Raw genomic sequence first — 18127 nt, 5'->3', positions numbered from 1 at the left:
TTTCATTTGAAATGGCGTCTGGTCCCACTGACTTTTTTTGTTTGTTTGCTTTTGTTTTGTTTTTGTTTGTTTTGTTTTTTTTGTTTTTTTGTCGGTTTTTTGTTTAAGTTTTTTTGTTGTTTTGTTGTTGTTGGGTTGTTGGGGTTTTTTTTGGTGTTTTTTTTTGTTTTTTTTTTTTTTGGGGGGGGGGGTTCCAAGAGAAGATATACAGCATCTTTCATTTCTCCCCCGCTCCCCCCCCCCCCCCCCCCCTTTAAAAAAAAAAAAAAAGGCATAAATTTGAAAGGACACAGCACCATACTATGGAATGACTTGGGGGGAAAAAAAGTGGGAAAATGGGTGATATCTGTCATCTGACATCCTGGATTTCTCAAGGTTTCAAAAAGGTCTCTTACTCCCCCCACCCACCCACCCCCCTCTCCCCTTCTTTTCCTTCTCTTTACGCACGTCTTTAATGGAGGTTCTATTACTGTGTATGGAAGTTTAACAGACGGCTCACGTTCCCGGTCGTGGAATGGTGTTTTGCAGCTGATCGGGCCACAGTTTACAATCATGCGCCCAAATTCATACATGATACAAGCATGAGCACACACACACACACACACACACACACACACACACACACACACACGTGCACGTTAATTTCATCCACACATGATTACACGCATGCATTCAGTTCAGATGAACGTAAGTTTATTCAAATACAATTCACATCAATATAAATGTACTGACAAGTATGAAAATATACACCTATTAAAAGAAGGCGATATGGAACATATGCACAACAAAATTCGTCGAAATAGAAATTCCAGTAAATCAAGGGCCAAAGCTTTTATAAAACTGAAGGAAGCATTCAAAATTGATTAAAATATATGAATATAAAAAATATATCAATAAGTTTTTGTTTTGTTTTTAAATCATATACCACGTGAACATCAACATATTTTGACAGTCAATATTAATTTGTCGCAATCATAATTTATACATATGATTTCGGAAAGTTGTGATTAGTTTATCTCAGTTGTGATGTCCACATTATTAGTTTATCTCAGTTGTGATGTCTACATGTATAACTTATCTCATGTGTGATGTCTACTTAATTAATCTCACGTGTGATGTCTACATAATATTTATCTCGCATGCGATGTCTACATGATCAATTTATCTCATGTGTGATACCTACATGATTAATTTATCTCACGTGCCATGCCTACCTGATTAATCTATCTCATGTGTGATGCCTTCATGCTTGACCTATCTCACGTGTGATGCCTACATGATTAGTTCATCTCAGTTTATCTCATGTGTGATGCCTACATGATTAATCTATCTCAAGCGTGATGTCTAGATGATTAATTTACTTCACAGGTGATGCCTACATGATTAATTTATCTCACGTGTGATGTCAACATGATTAATTTATCTCATATGTGATGCATACATGATCAATCTATCCCATGTGTGATGCCTACATGATTGATTTATCTCACGTGTGATGCCTACATGATGAATTGATCTCGGGAGTGTGATTGCCGCATGATTCATGTTATCTCGGGCGTGATTCCTACATACTGTCATCTCATATGTAATCAACGCACGTTTGACATAGGTTGGAACTGGTGGCACTAAGGGGTACATACAGACCTGAAATACACTGGTGGCACCAAGAGGTACATACAGACCTGAAATACACTGATGGCACTAAGAGGTACATACAGACCTGAAATACACTGATGGCACTAAGAGGTACATTCTGACCTGAAATGAATTTTAAGTGCCGACTTTGTGCACACGGGTGTGAAAGCGTGCTGTCCCAAAGTGAAAAGCAAACCTGTGGAAGAGAAGGGACACCTATTCCTGAAAAGCCAAAGCTAGAGCCCCCAGTGATGCCACCGTTCCTTGTTTCTGTTTGATTTTTATTTATTTGGATTGTGGGTTTACTGTTGTTGGAAAACGTGTCTCTTTTTCCAGAGTTAGTCAAAAAGGGCACATCTGTGGTCAGAGGCAAGTCACAGGTTGAATCCATGAATATGAATATATCTGAGCCTAATTTCTTTTCCATGTGTGTTTTTATATTGTTTTCTAAGGTACTACGGGGTGGATAGTGACAGTATTTGAGGCCATGCGTGGTGGGGTTTTGCTGTCAGCAACAACAATGATGTACGGTGTCAACTGAGTGGAGTGATGGCCTAGAGGTAACGCGTCCGCCTAGGAAGCGAGAGAATCTGAGCGCGCTGGTTCGAATCACGGCTCAGCCGCCGATATTTTCTCCCCCTCCACTAGACCTTGAGTGGTGGTCTGGACGCTAGTCATTCGGATGAGACGATAAACTGAGGTCCCGTGTGCAGCATGCACTTAGCGCACGTAAAAGAACCCACGGCAACAAAAGGGTTGTTCCTGGCAAAATCCACTTCGGTAGAAAAAACAAATAAAACTGCACGCAGGAAAAAATACCAAAAAATGGGTGGCGCTGTAGTGTAGCGACGCGCTCTCCCTGGGGAGAGCAGCCCGAATATCACACAGGGAAATCTGTTGTGATAAAAAGAGAAATACAAATACAAAAACTGAAACGCGGGGATTTTAATAAAACAGAAAAAAAAAGACACAGACACGTGACAAAGACTATCGCATAGCTAAATTAAAAATAAATAAAAATTATATAAAACAGATCTGGGACAGAGAGAGAGATAGGTAAAAAGATTTTTAAAGCTACAATATATCACAATCATGTAACCCTGAACAGTCGACGTAACGTGTATTTCTCTTTGCAAAGAATGTTCCTTCGTCTGTCCAAATTATCGATGGAAATACATGCAACAGACACATCACAACATGAAGTACCCCATATTAAGACCTATCACATTACGATCATGTAGCAACAAAAGGTCATGTAAGTTGTATGATGCCAAATTCTCTCTCTCTCTCTCTCTCTCTCTCTCTCTCTCTCTCTCGGATGTTCCCTGTATCTAAAAAAAAAAAAAAAAAAAAAAAAAAAAAAAAAAAAGACAGCTGAGTACATAATGACTCTCTCTGACTCTCTCTCTCTCTCTCTCTGATTACACTGACCAAGCTGACACTCCCATGCTTTAACACGAAGGGCAGAACTCACAATGATCAATCATAACCATATTATGAATGGGTGTGGAGGGGAGCGGAGGGGGGGGGGTTGTTGGGTCATAAGGAAGAGGGGTGGAGGTTTAAAAAAAACAACTTTCTGGATTCAAGTCAAACATCACAAGGACAGAGAGAGGAAATAACAAGGAACGAAAATACACAGATGATAAAAGAAAGAGAGCAAGTAAGAAAGAAAGAAGGAAGGAAAGAAGAAAAAGAAAGGAAAGAAAAGATACATAAACAAAACAAACAGAAAGGAAGCAAAAAGAAGCAGCAGTGTGTGACAGGTCAACAGACTGGCCACACTACAGAAGAGGAGAAAGGACAGTGTGTGACAGGTCAACAGACTGACCACACTACAGAAGACGTGAGGACAGTGTGTGACAGGTCAACAGACTGACCACACTACAGAAGACGTGAGGACAGTGTGTGACAGGTCAACAGACTGACCACACTACAGAAGAGGAGAAAGGACAGTGTGTGACAGGTCAACAGACTGACCACACTACAGAAGACGTGAGGACAGTGTGTGACAGGTCAACAGACTGACCACACTACAGAAGACGTGAGGACAGTGTGTGACAGGTCAACAGACTGACCACACTACAGAAGAGGAGAAAGGACAGTGTGTGACAGTTCAACAGACTGGCCACACTAGAGAAGACGTGAGGACAGTGTGTGACAGATCAACAGACTGTCCACACTACAGAAGAGGAGAAAGGACAGTGTGTGACAGTTCAACAGACTGGCCACACTAGAGAAGACGTGAGGACAGTGTGTGACAGATCAACAGACTGTCCACACTACAGAAGAGGAGAAAGGACAGTGTGTGACAGGTCAACAGACTGACCACACTACAGAAGACGTGAAGACAGTGTGTGACAGGTCAACAGACTGACCACACAACAGAAGACGTGAAGACAGTGTGTGACAGGTCAACAGACTGACCACACTACAGAAGACGTGAGGACAGTGTGTGACAGGTCAACAGACTGACCACACTACAGAAGACGTGAGGACAGTGTGTGACAGGTCAACAGACTGACCACACCACAGAAGAGGAGAAAGGACAGTGTGTGACAGGTCAACAGACTGACCACACTATAGAAGACGTGAGGACAGTGTGTGACAGGTCAACAGACTGACCACACTACAGAAGACGTGAGGACAGTGTGTGAAAGGTCAACAGACTGACCACACTACAGAAGACGTGAGGACAGTGTGTGACAGGTCAACAGACTGACCACACCACAGAAGAGGAGAAAGGACAGTGTGTGACAGGTCAACAGACTGACCACACTACAGAAGAGGAGAAAGGACAGTGTGTGACAGGTCAACAGACTGGCCACACTATAGAAGACGTGAAAAACAGTGTGTGACAGGTCAACAGACTGACCACACTACAGAAGACGTGAGGACAGTGTGTGACAGGTCAACAGACTGACCACACTATAGAAGACGTGAGGACAGTGTGTGACAGGTCAACAGACTGACCACACTACAGAAGACGTGAGGACAGTGTGTGACAGGTCAACAGACTGACCACACTACAGAAGACGTGAGGACAGTGTGTGACAGGTCAACAGACTGACCACACTACAGAAGACGTGAGGACAGTGTGTGACAGGTCAACAGACTGACCACACTACAGAAGACGTGAGGACAGTGTGTGACAGGTCAACAGACTGATCACACTATAGAAGAGGAGAAAGGACAGTGTGTGACAGGTCAACAGACTGACCACACTACAGAAGACGTGAGGACAGTGTGTGACAGGTCAACAGACTGACCACACTACAGAAGACGTGAGGACAGTGTGTGACAGGTCAACAGACTGACCACACAACAGAAGACGTGAGGACAGTGTGTGACAGGTCAACAGACTGACCACACTACAGAAGACGTGGGGACAGTGTGTGACAGGTCAACAGACTGACCACACTACAGAAGACGTGAGGACAGTGTGTGACAGGTCAACAGACTGACCACACTACAGAAGACGTGAGGACAGTGTGTGACAGGTCAACAGACTGACCACACTACAGAAGACGTGAAGACAGTGTGTGACAGGTCAACAGACTGATCACACGACAGAAGACGTGAAGACAGTGTGTGACAGGTCAACAGACTGACCACACTACAGAAGACGTGAAGACAGTGTGTGACAGGTCAACAGACTGACCACACTACAGAAGACGTGAGGACAGTGTGTGACAGGTCAACAGACTGACCACACTACAGAAGACGTGAGGACAGTGTGTGACAGGTCAACAGACTGACCACACTACAGAAGACGTGAGGACAGTGTGTGACAGGTCAACAGACTGACCACACTACAGAAGAGGAGAAAGGACAGTGTGTGACAGGTCAACAGACTGACCACACTACAGAAGACGTGAGGACAGTGTGTGACAGGTCAACAGACTGACCACACTACAGAAGACGTGAGGACAGTGTGTGACAGGTCAACAGACTGACCACACTACAGAAGAGGAGAAAGGACAGTGTGTGACAGGTCAACAGACTGGTCACACTATAGAAGAGGAGAAAGGACAGTGTGTGACAGGTCAACAGACTGACCACACTACAGAAGACGTGAGGACAGTGTGTGACAGGTCAACAGACTGACCACACTACAGAAGAGGAGAAAGGACAGTGTGTGACAGCAAGGTGGTCAGCCCGACCACACTCATCACAGCCAGTGAGGCGGGCGGGGCGGGGTCTCCTCCAGACGTGCCACACTTGTCACTGTCGTCACTGCCGTTGGCGAATCGAATCCTGCCCTCCAGGCCCTGGACAAGGGGGGAGAACTTGGTGATGTACTCCGTCAGCACGTCGCTGTCCAGGTCTCCTGCACACACACACACACACACACACACACACACACACACACACACACACACACACATTTCAGATAAAAGCGCAAGTGCACACACGAGTTATCAATGCGCATACATACACAATAAAGCACGAGTGCATAACATGTGCACGCACACATACACGCACTCACATTCACGCACGCACGCACAGACACCCACGCACACACACAAACACACCACACACACACACACACACACACACACACACACACACACACACACAACACCATACCCCGCCCCCGCCTCCCCCCTGGACACCCACGCACACACAAAAAACACAAACACACACCGCACACACACACACACACACACAACACCATACCCCCCCCCCCACACACACACACACACACATACACGCACAACACCATACACACACACACACACACCACCACCATACCCCCCCTCCCCCCCACCCCCCTCACCTCCCCACACACACCCCGTGACGTACCGTTGAGGTGCCGTCGCAGCGTGTTGTCCTTGATGACGCTGTAGCCATCCCCGCCCTCCGCCAGGAAGCTGGGCAGCACCACCTGGTACACCTGGCTCCCCCTCACCTCCTCCATCTGGGGCACCTGACAGTCAGCACACCTCACCTTCACCTCCAGCACCCGTCTGCCCGCTGGCTTCAGCATGTCGTACACCACGTTCAGACCTGGACATGAGTATTGATTTTAGGATCAACTGTGTGTTGTTACTGAGAATCGTTTATTCACAGCAACATGTTAAAGACCAAGTGGAAGCCTCAAATGGACAACGGAATATAATTATATAAACGCACAGGCAGCAGTAGACAGACATATACAGACAGCAGTACACAGACAGACAGCAGCACACAGACAGCAGTACACAGACACAGGCACACAGACACAGGCAGCAGTAGACAGACACAGACAACAGCACACAGACAGTAGCACACAGACAGCAGCACACAGACAGCAGCATGGACAGCGACGGCAGCACAGACAGCAGCACACAGACAGAAGCACGCAGACACAGACAGCAGCATACAGACACAGACAGCAGCATACAGACAGCAGCATACAGACACAGACAGCAGCATACAGACACAGACAGCAGCATACAGACAGCAGCATACAGACAGAGACAGCAGCATACAGACACAGACAGCAGCACACAGACAGAAGCACGCAGACACAGACAGCAGCACACAGACAGCAGCACGCAGACAGAAGCACGCAGACACAGACAGCAGCATACAGACACAGACAGCAGCACACAGACAGCAGCACACAGACAGCAGCATACAGACACAGACAGCAGCACACAGACACAAACAGCAGCATACAGACACAAACAGCAGCACGCAGACACAGACAGACAGCAGACACACACAGTCAGCAGTACACAGATAGACAGCAGCACGCAGACACAGGCAGACAGCAGACACACACAGTCAGCAGTACACAGATAGACAGCAGCACACAGACAGCCGACCTGAGTGCTGCAGGAATCCTCCATGCTGATCCTCAGGGTCCCACTGGGTGGCGCTGTGCTCCATGATGGCCCAGATGGTTGACCCGTTGACCTCGATGATGTCAATGGTGGATCGGAAGGGTTGTACCGTCAGTATGTCTTCCACTGTGATGTCTCCTGCCAGCACACCGAACAGTTTATACCGTCACTGTGTCTGTGTTGTCCCACTGTGATGTCACCTGTCAGCACGTCAAACAGTTTATACCATCACTATGTCTGTGTCGTCACACAGCAAACAGTTTGTACTGTAACTATGTCACTGTGACGTCATCTGCCAGCACACCAAATAATTTGCACCGTCACGAAATCACTGTGATATCATTGTGACGTCACCTGCCAGCACACCAAACAGTTTGCACCGTCATTATGTCACTGTGATGTCACCTGCCAGCACACCAGTTTGTACCATCAGTATGTCATTGTGATGTCACTGCGACGTCGCCTGCCAGCACACCAAATATTTTGTACCATCACTATGTCACTATGACGTCACCTGCAAGCACACTAGTTTGTACCATCACTATGTCACTGTGACGTCACCTGCAAGCACACTAGTTTGTACCATCACTATGTCTGCCACAGTGACGTCACCTGCCAGCACACCAAACACCAGACAGATTGTACCGTCACTGTCTACTCTGTTCCCGTGTTCTATCCATGACCCTTCCAGAGGGATGACCGTGTTCTATCCCGTCGGTACCCTTGGAGAGGGATGGCCATGTTTTATCCATTACCCTTGGAGAGGGATGACCGTGTTCTATCCATTACCCTTCCAGAGGAATGGCCATGTTCTATCCCATCATTACCCTTGGAGAGGGATGGCCATGTTCTATCCATTACCCATTGAGACGGATGGCCGTGTTCTATCCATTACTCTTGGAGACAAGGATGGCCGTGTTCTATCTATTACCCTTGGAGAGGAACGGCCGTGTTCTACCCATTACCCTTGGAGACAGGGATGGCCGTGTTCTATCCAGTCATTACCCTTGGAGAGGGATGGCCGTGTTCTATTACCCTTGGAGAGGGATGTCCATGTTCTATCCATTACCCTTGGAGACAGGGATGGCCGTGTTCTATCCATTACCCTTGGAGAGGGACGGCCGTGTTCTACCCATTACCCTTGGAGACAGGGATGGCCGTGTTCTATCCAGTCATTACCCTGGGAGAGGGATGGCCGTGTTCTATTACCCTTGGAGAGGGATGTCCATGTTCTATCCATTACCCTTGGAGACAGGGATGGCCGTGTTCTATCCATTACCCTTGGAGAGGGACGGCCGTGTTCTACCCATTACCCTTGGAGACAGGGATGACCGTGTTCTATCCAGTCATTACCCTGGGAGAGGGATGGCCGTGTTCTATTACCCTTGGAGAGGGATGTCCATGTTCTATCCATTACCCTTGGAGACAGGGATGGCCGTGTTCTATCCATTACCCTTGGAGAGGAATGGCCGGGTTCTATCCATTACCCTTGGAGAGGGATGGCCATGTTCTATCCATTACCCTGGGAGAGGGATGGCCGTGTTCTATCCATTACCTTTGGAGATGGATGCCCGGATGCCCCCCGAGTTCTGCAGGGCAATGGCCACGTGGTTCCAGGCCGTGCTGTCTGAGTGACGGAGGTTCTGCATCACCATGCCGTCTGCTATCAGGTTGCCTGCACGTCACACCAGGAGCTGCTGAATAATTCAGTTGGATTTATAAAATGAAAATTGTTGTTGTAATTCTGATGTGACTTTTCTGAATTTTGTATGTTTGTCAATTTCAGCAATGATCATGGCAAAGCAATAGGCAGATAGTGCATACGCTTTTGTCGGGAACCTTTCCTGGCTTGCAGAGCGACAAAAAAATGGTCATATGACGTCATGGGCTTTTCTGGGTTTGCACTTCAGACAACTTCAGACAACTTTTCCACAGAGTTCGATCACATTGTTTTATTTGCACAGACTGAACCAAACAACAAAAATGTCGTCAAAAAGGTTGTTAAAACTCGAGAGATATACAAAATTATAAAAGAAAGCAACGCAGTAAGTTTATTACTTTCTTCTTTTTTTTTTTTTTTTTCTTTTATTCCTCTTATCAGGATCTGGCGTAAACAAATGACAGAAAGCAGATCACGTAATCGGCGTGGAACCTTTGCCTTGAAACGGAATATATATAATAATTCCTTTCGACAGTTATCCAAAACAACAATTTCCCCTTCCCTCAATTTCACAAAGACATGAAAACGTATGCGTGCTGTGGATAAAACGATCCTTCAAACTGATAAATATTCGGTGTGTCAAGTCTCTCAAAAGTCAAAGCCAGATGAGGCTGTGTTGAATTTTAAACAGATCAGTTCGAATACTTGAATGGCATAGAAGATTAAAGCAAATAACAGGTGCAATCATAAAACCAAAAATTACTTGTAAACTAGCAAAACTACTCACTGAATTAGTTCAAAATCCTTTTGCCGGAAGAGACCATTTCCAATACGAAATTTTAGCTGCTTTTTTTTCTGCCCGTTTCAGTCGCATTACTCCCCCGCCGCTCATTCCGAGTCCCCCATACAGGGCGCCACACCCGGGTTCTTCCAACACAGTCCCAGCGTCGGTGGCAGTCCGCATGGAACCATCGATGTTTTATCATTTTGATGACCAAGAATAACCGGCAGTGGAAACGCGCATGAGCACACGGTTCTCGCTGGAAAATAAGCAGGGAATCCCGACGAAAATCCGATGATTTGCACTACCTTTCTATACCTTTGGACGTGAAACAAACCATTTGGAAATAAGCTGACATGAAACTTTTTTCATGAATAAAGATTATTTAAAAAAAACAACTGATATCTAAACTCTTCGTTAAAACATACGTACAGTACAGACGACATTCTTTAAATAGACAGCAGAGAATGAGTATTGATTTATAATGTGTGTTCAAATGATTATACTTGTAACGATCACTCAATCGGTGTCGTCAACACCAGAACCCGAGTCGTGTGGAGACAGGCGACATTCATTTTATATCCGCAAGTCCGTCAGTGCAAAGCATGCTGGGAAGGGCAATGACCCATATGTGCAAGTTCAAGGTTAACCGGATGTAATACTATAATCTCTCCACATCTCCCTTTCTTTGAGATTTGACAAAAATCAATTAACAGGATGCATAAAAGTCAAAAGATTTTCTCAATCACATACATGCATATTTCTTAAGCGTTTTAGAGTCCAACAGGGTTGATAAGAAATATTCCAATAACAAAACTTGCTGCTTGACTGTTCTTGTCGACTTGCTGCTTGTGATCACATCTTGTGCTGATCTTCTTGTCTTGTTTCAAATAAACAAAATCATGCAATAATTTTTTTAATAATAATGATAACACTTGTCATGCGTGCTATTTCAGCCTCCTTCTGAAGCAGGATCTGCATGCAATAAGTCTTCAGTCTTGAAACGTGCAGGCTTCTTGATGACTCGACCACTGCGTGTAGTCTGGAGCCTTTGTTCACCAGATGATGACTGGCTGGCTGGTACTGAAGAATGGCTGGTCATCACTGGAGGTGGTCTGGGTGTAGACGTCACAAAGCCTCCGTCACTGTGAGGAGGGCTCTTGGTAGTACCTCCCAATATGGGAATGTCTGGGCGGCTGTCTTCATGGGACCTGGTTGCCACAGGTCTGTTTCTTGTTGGTCCATCTGCTGTATGGCTGGTTACTGGGGTTTTGGGAGATGGAACTGTGTGGGTATGGGACTTTGTTACTTGCGAGCTAGTATGAGGAACTGAGGGATAATGGAATCCTACAACAGTTGTTGGGCTTCGCAGTAATTTCTTCTCAGACATAACCTGGCGGTTTCTGGTAAGCCTCAGGTGATGTCTGTTTCTTCGGTACTGTCCCATGGATGTCTGGATGAGGCAAGATCTTGAGGTGATCTTCTCTTTGACGACTGCTGGGTTCTTCCACTGTCTCTCATGGTCTAGTTTCTGTAAGACGATGTCACCTGGCTGTAGTTCAGGAAGCTGGCGTGCACCATTTCTTCTGTTGAAGTTCAGCTGATTACGCTGCTTCTCTCTGCTGTCTCTGGATTCAACTGATGCTCTGTCATAGAACTGGGGCTTGAGATTAGAAGGAAGTGTTGGAAGAGTAGTTCTGATGTTCCTTCCATACATTAGTTCTGGTGAGCTTTTTCCTGTAGGTGATGTTAGTGTTGCACGATATGTCAGAAGTGCAAGAGATGGATCACTCTGACTCAGGATTTTCTTCGCTGTCTGTACAGCTCGCTCGGCCTCTCCATTTGACTGAGGGTGATGAGGGCTGGATGTGATGTGGTCAAATCCCCAGTTTGCAGCAAATTTCTGGAATTCAGCAGAGATAAACTGCCTTCCATTGTCTGTGACAAGGAGTTCTGGTATTTCATGGTATGCAAACATATTTTTCAGTCTTCCAGCTACTGTGGTGATGCGTGGAAGATGTCCTATTTCCAGGTATCTTGAGAAGTAGTCCACCAGGACTGAGTAGTTATGTCCCTTGAAATTACAGATATCCGCAGCAACATTTTGAAATGGACGACTAGGCAATGTCGTAGTAATGAGTGGTTAGTGGTTCTTTTCCGTGAGTTGGTCTTTGTTCTTCACAATGTTTACAGTTCTCCACTACTTGCTTGATGTGTGCATTGATGTTGGGCCACCATACTGATGTGTTTGCTCTCTCTATGCATTTTGTAATGCCCTGGTGTCCCTCGTGTATTCTTGACAGAATGTCATCTCTTAGGGCTTGTGAAAAGACGATACGACTCTCACGTATCAGAAGTCCTTCATGTTCACTGAGCTCATTCCGTTGTGGATACAAGTCTTGAAAACCCTCTTCCACATCAGCAAGGTATTTCGGCCATCCTTCTCTTGTGTACTGCAGGGCTTTCTTGAAGAGAGGGTCTTTGTTAGTTGCTGCAGCGATTTCTTTCAGGCGTTTGTCTGTGGCTTCCCAAAACAGTCTCACAGAGTGAACATTGCTTCAGTGTCTTTTATCAGCTGATGGACTTCTCTTTCGTTTCCTGTTTGCTTTTGAGGACTCCTTGAGAGTGTGTCTGCCACAATGAGTGTTTTCCCTGGGGAGTAGACAGCTTCTGCACTGAATCGCATGAGACGCATCAGCGTGCACTGACACCTGATGGGAGTGTCCTGAAGATCCTTCTTGTTGATCAGGGGAACCAGTGGCTTGCAGTCAGTTTGAAGCGTGAATGAAGGCAGTCCTATCAGATATCACTGGAATTTTTCACATGCCCAAACAGCTGCCAAACATTCTTTTTCAATCTGGGCATAGTTGCGTTCAGTTGATGTGAGGGTTCTTGAACAGTACACAACTGGCCTCAGTCCACCTTCATGATGTTGGAGAAGTACACCACCTAAGCCATAATATGAACTTGCATCTGCACTGACAACTGTTGGTCGGGTAGGATTATAGAAGGCTAGTGTTGGTGTCTTTGACAGTAACTGTTTGACAGTTTTGAATGCCTCCACCTGTGGAGTTGCCCATGTCCACTGCTGGTCCTTTTCTAGCAACTCAGTGATTGTGCGCAGGATGGTTGACAGATCGGTAATGTATCTTCCAAGGTAAGTTACCTTTCCTTATGCCCGTTGGAGTTCAGTGGTGTTGCTTGGGTCTGGTATGTTGACGATTGCTGCAACTTTTGCTGGATCTGACTTCACCCTGTCTTTGGTGATGATGTGACCCAGAAACTCAATTTCTTTCTTTCTAAATTCACATTTTTCTTTGTTGAGTTTCAAGTTGGCTCCTGTTATTTTCTTCATAACTCTGTTCAAATCTCCAGCATGGTCTTTCTCCTTCTTGCTGTTTACCAGAATGACATCAAAGAAACAAATAACACTTCATCATCTTGCAGAGTGTTCTCTATTGTTCTTTGAAATATTTCTGGGGCTGAACTGATACCAAATGGTATCTTTTGTAGAAGAATCTTCCCACTGGTGTGATGAAGGTTGTGAGTTTAGCTGTTGATGGATCTAATGGAATCTGCCAAAATCCAGACCTTGCATCCAGTCGACTGAAAATGACTGATCCTTCAAGCTTGTGAAGTACGTAATACATTGTAGGAATCATGTAACGGTTCTCTCTTGATTGCCATATTCAGCCTTTTAAAGTCTGTGCAGATTCTGACGAATTTGTTTTCTTCTTTAAAACTGGAACCATTGGACTGCACCAATCCGTGGCTTCAGTGACAGCGGTGTGATTCTGAAGAACAAGCAACAGATCAACAGTGAACTCTGGTAGGATCGTTTCTTGTATCCTTATAATAATTTTCATTGAAGATTTCACTTGTAATTCAAGAGGTTAACACAGCAAAGAATGGCCCCATTCAAGGCACCAGATAGTTTCGATTTTTCACGCCCTCGGATGTGGCCTGAATGGAAACAGCGTTCTCTTAGATTTCGCGAGGCATCAAAACTTGATAAAGAAGATCAAGTTGTTCAAGTTAGCTCCCTCATTTACACAATGGATAGTGAAAGTGAAAGACTTTTAGCTTCGTTCAACCTCAATACAGTCCAAGCTGAAAATTTCGATGTTGTTTTAGCCAGGTTCGATCGTCATTTTGTTCCAAAACGGAATATTAATCATTAAAGACCCCAGCACTACGCTCGTTCTCAAGGTGCTGGAGAAAGCATTGAAACCTATCTACGTAGTCTATATGAACTTCCAGAACATGCAAGCTTCCCAGACAGAGAAGATGCCATTAGAGACAGATTACTACTTGGAGTTCTAAATGCAGAGCTCTCAGAAGAAAAAAAACAACAACAAAAAACTACAGCTGCCACCATGTAACGATCACTCAATCGGTGTCGTCAACACAAGAGCCCGAGTCATGTGGAGACAGGCGACATTTATTTTTACATCGGCAAATCCGTTAGTGCAAGGCATGCTGGGAATGGCAATAACCCATGTCTGCAAGTTCAAGGTTAACCGGATGTAATACTATAATATCTTCACAATACTCACAGTCAGAAGGGGGGGGGGAAACACAAGGAAACCAACAAGCAGCAAAATAAGCAAACAAAAAAAAAAAAAAAAAAGGGGGGGGGGAGGGACACTATCTTGTCTTTTATACCAAGGGAATTATGTGTCCCACAACACGGTTTGCTGAGACTTGATCACACACACACACACACACACACACACACACACACACGAAGGGACAGTACCCAAGTTACACTCCTGCAGCCGACACGCGGTTCTGTCCCCTTGCAGGAACACTGCCGTCCTGCCCACTGTCTTGTTGGCCAGTGCCACCAACCCCTGCCTCCACCTGTCCAGCTCCGCCACCATGTCCGGGTCTGTGCACGGAGGGATCATGATGATGATGATTATGTGGATGATGTGGATATTGATAGAATAGAATATAATATGTCTTTATTACCAAGTGTATACAAGTGTATACAAGGAATAGTGGGGGTGGGGCGGGGGAGGAAGGTGGCGGGAGGATGGGGGGGGGGGGGGTTAGTACATAACAAGGCACGAACATAAATCGAAAATCATGTCTTTATTATCAAGTGTACCGGGGTCACGAGGAATATTGGGGGGGCGGGGGGTGGGTGGGGGGAGGGGGGCGGGGGGGATAGTACATAACAAGGTACAAACATTAATCGTGGATCATACACAAACACAGATTCAGTAGAAATTAGGATACATGCAAGTGTATATCAATACAAAACCTTGTGCATAGTCACACGTGCACGCACTGCACACACACACACACACACACACACACACACACACACACACACACACACATGCACACACACACACACACACTCTCTCTCTCTCTCTCTCTCTCTCTCTCTCACACACACACACACACACACATGCGCACACACATACACACTCTCTCTCTCTCTGTCACACACACACACACACACACACACACACACACACACACACACACACACATTGATTATTATTATCATTATTGAATTGTTACTGTTAAATGTAATTGCATGTTAGTTATGCATATTGGTAGTTGTGTGTTTGTGATGCATTAAGATCCAATACAATACAATCACACTCCCACACCCACACCCAACACAGACAATAAAAATCATTTCAGTCGTAAATACAGACGTCTTGATCTCTCGTAAAGCAAAATATTGTATGTGACAAACTGATAAGAAGACACACAGGTTATAAATTTTTTTTTTTTAATTTAAAAAAAGGAAGTCGATCAACGTGTTTTCAAAGTGTGCTGGCACTGTGTAAGCAATGCCGCAGACATAAAGCATTCTCCATTTCTGGCATAAATCAGCACTGTCCCCGTCCACAAAATCTGTGCGTGCATGCGTGGGCGTGCACACGCGCGCGCGCGTGTGTGTGTTGGGGGTGTGTGGTGTGTGTGTGTGTGTGTGTGTGTGTGTGTGTGTGTGTGTGTGTGTGGTGGGGGGGGGGGGTTAGGAGGGGTGGGGGTGAGTCTGTCTCTGTCATACCTCTGGGGACTGAGTCGTCCAGCAGTATGGGATTTCCCGACCATGACGTCACTTCACCTGCGTCATCAAACTGCACCTGTGGATACAAGGTTTTCCTTTCAGAGCAGAAAGACAGAATGAATGAATGAATTTTATTTCTGAGGGTAACAGAATATGACAACTATGCTTTTTTTTCATACAGTCCTCAAAAGGAGAAAACTGGAGGGGGGCGGGGGTGGGGGGGGGAGAATAAAAAAAAAAAAAAAAGAAAAAAACGTAAAGAAATAAATTGCAAATAACATCACATAAAATCAAATGAGAAAGGACAAAAAAAATCAAAGCATCATATTCATTGCAAATCATGGAAAGGACAACTTGAAAACTGTACATACAAACGCAAACACACTGTTTATAATAACGTATACACGTGTAGAAAATGTATAGAAAAGAAAGATGACAAACAGAGACACAAAGGGAAGGAGGGAGAGAGGGAGGGAGGGAGATGGACGTCTTACAGAACAGTACCATCAAATGACATTACTTAATTCATAAACATAATTAGCAAAAATTTTCCATCAAATACCCTTTTTGATAACTTTAGCAGAATTATTTATTTCACCGCAACCATCCAGTCTGGCTACGATTCAGCTTACCGTCACACCCACTTTCCCATAATTCTATTCAGTCTAACCAACCATAACCTTTTACGTGCGCATCGGAATATTTTCCAAAACTCACGAAAAACAACAAGCCACAAACATTGATGTGATTTACATCAGGCGGAATGCATTGCATCTAACTTTTATCACCATGCCCATCTCCTATGGAAAAATGACGTGTAACCTAAAATTGTGTGCTTAAACGCATAAACGTGAACTCGTATAACCACCCATGCTGGATTATAAAGACGTTTAATTGTCCCGTTAAATAATGTTACTGGCAGAATTCCTGAATAAAAATGTAGGGCCGATACAGGGTCGTTTTGTTATCTAGTGTAGTAGTAGTGTGTGTGTGTGTGTGTGTGTGTGTGTGTGTGTGTGTGTGTGTGTGTGTGTGTGTGTGTGTGTGTGTTCCACCAGATACTTAATTTCTGTACAGAATTTTTAAAAAAAGCTTTCCATCATAATTATCGTCATATCTTTTTTCTTAAAAGTTTGAGACTTGTATGAACATTAAAACTAGATAAGATGTTGTTCCACAGACAGCCACCAGAGTCAGTGAGACTAGATTTAAATAAACCAATTCCAGGCATCTTGTTGCTGTCGCGGATCGTGCTTGTAACGAATCGTTGTTTCAGATATGGAGGGACAAAACCAGACATTAACTTGAACATAAAACGCGCCTTGTTATGAGTGAGTTTCCAATTAATGGCAGTATACCCAAGTCTTTGCAGTCAGAGACAGACAGAGACAGAGAAAGAGTTAGAAAGAGAGACACAGAGAGAGCGACAGAAAGAGAGACAGACAGAGAAAGACAGACAGAGACAGACATATAGAGAGGGAGACAATATCAGAGAAAAAGAGACACACAGACAGGCAGACTGACTGACTGATGACAGACAGGTGTAATTTATATATATATATATATATATATATATATATATATACATATAGATAGATAGATATAGACAGACAGACAGACAGACAGAAAGAGATACAGACGGAGAGAGAAGAATAAAACAGAGAGACAGAGTGTATACAGTCACTGAACTTTCCTGGATCGCATTCCGGAAGATACACTGGGACAACTGATGCGTCAGACAACAGGGGGGAAAAAAAGGAAAAAAAAAAGAACGAAAGTTATTTGTCAAAGTGGCGTGACAGGAGACCGCGTTTAATAGTTTACTGAGAGTGAAAAAAAAAAGAAAGAGAAAAAAAAAGAAAGAAAAAAAAAGGATTGAGGCCCTACAAAAAAATCAATATTAAAAAAAAAGAAATAATTTACAATCAGGCAAAAAGAGGAGGATGTAGCCGCCCACATCACACCCCCCCCCCCCCAAAAAAAAAACCCCCCGCTCCCCCCCCCCCCCACCACCCCAACACCTCACACACACATACAAACCCAGAGAGGAGGCGGGGAGGAGTATCATAAATCAGTAACAGCCCAGCACCGACAGACCCCACTGGGACTGAGCAGCATTACAATTACGTTGAATATGGACCACGGAGGCAGATCTCTCTCTCTCTCTCTCTCTCTCTCTCTCTCTC

General features: G+C 44.8%; 1 protein-coding gene across 1 annotated transcript in view; it reads right to left on the bottom strand.

The window, feature by feature from the left end:
- Positions 1-5640: 5640 nt before the first annotated feature.
- Positions 5641-18127, bottom strand: part of LOC143283421 (snake venom 5'-nucleotidase-like) — a 49190-nt gene continuing 36703 nt past the window's right edge. The window contains exons 6-11 of the mRNA XM_076589659.1: positions 15942-16017; positions 14667-14798; positions 9022-9141; positions 7449-7604; positions 6442-6645; positions 5641-5965 (exon numbers count right to left, since the gene is read on the bottom strand). Coding sequence (XP_076445774.1) covers positions 5748-5965; positions 6442-6645; positions 7449-7604; positions 9022-9141; positions 14667-14798; positions 15942-16017 — 906 coding nt within the window. The 3' untranslated portion in view covers positions 5641-5747. The remainder of the gene's footprint in view (positions 5966-6441; positions 6646-7448; positions 7605-9021; positions 9142-14666; positions 14799-15941; positions 16018-18127) is intronic.

The sequence above is a fragment of the Babylonia areolata genome, chromosome 6, assembly GCF_041734735.1.
Source record: "Babylonia areolata isolate BAREFJ2019XMU chromosome 6, ASM4173473v1, whole genome shotgun sequence".
NCBI classification, from domain to species: Eukaryota; Metazoa; Mollusca; class Gastropoda; order Neogastropoda; family Buccinidae; genus Babylonia; species Babylonia areolata.
The sequence above is the reverse complement of the archived record's forward strand: the minus strand, read 5'-3'. Positions and strand labels throughout refer to the sequence as shown.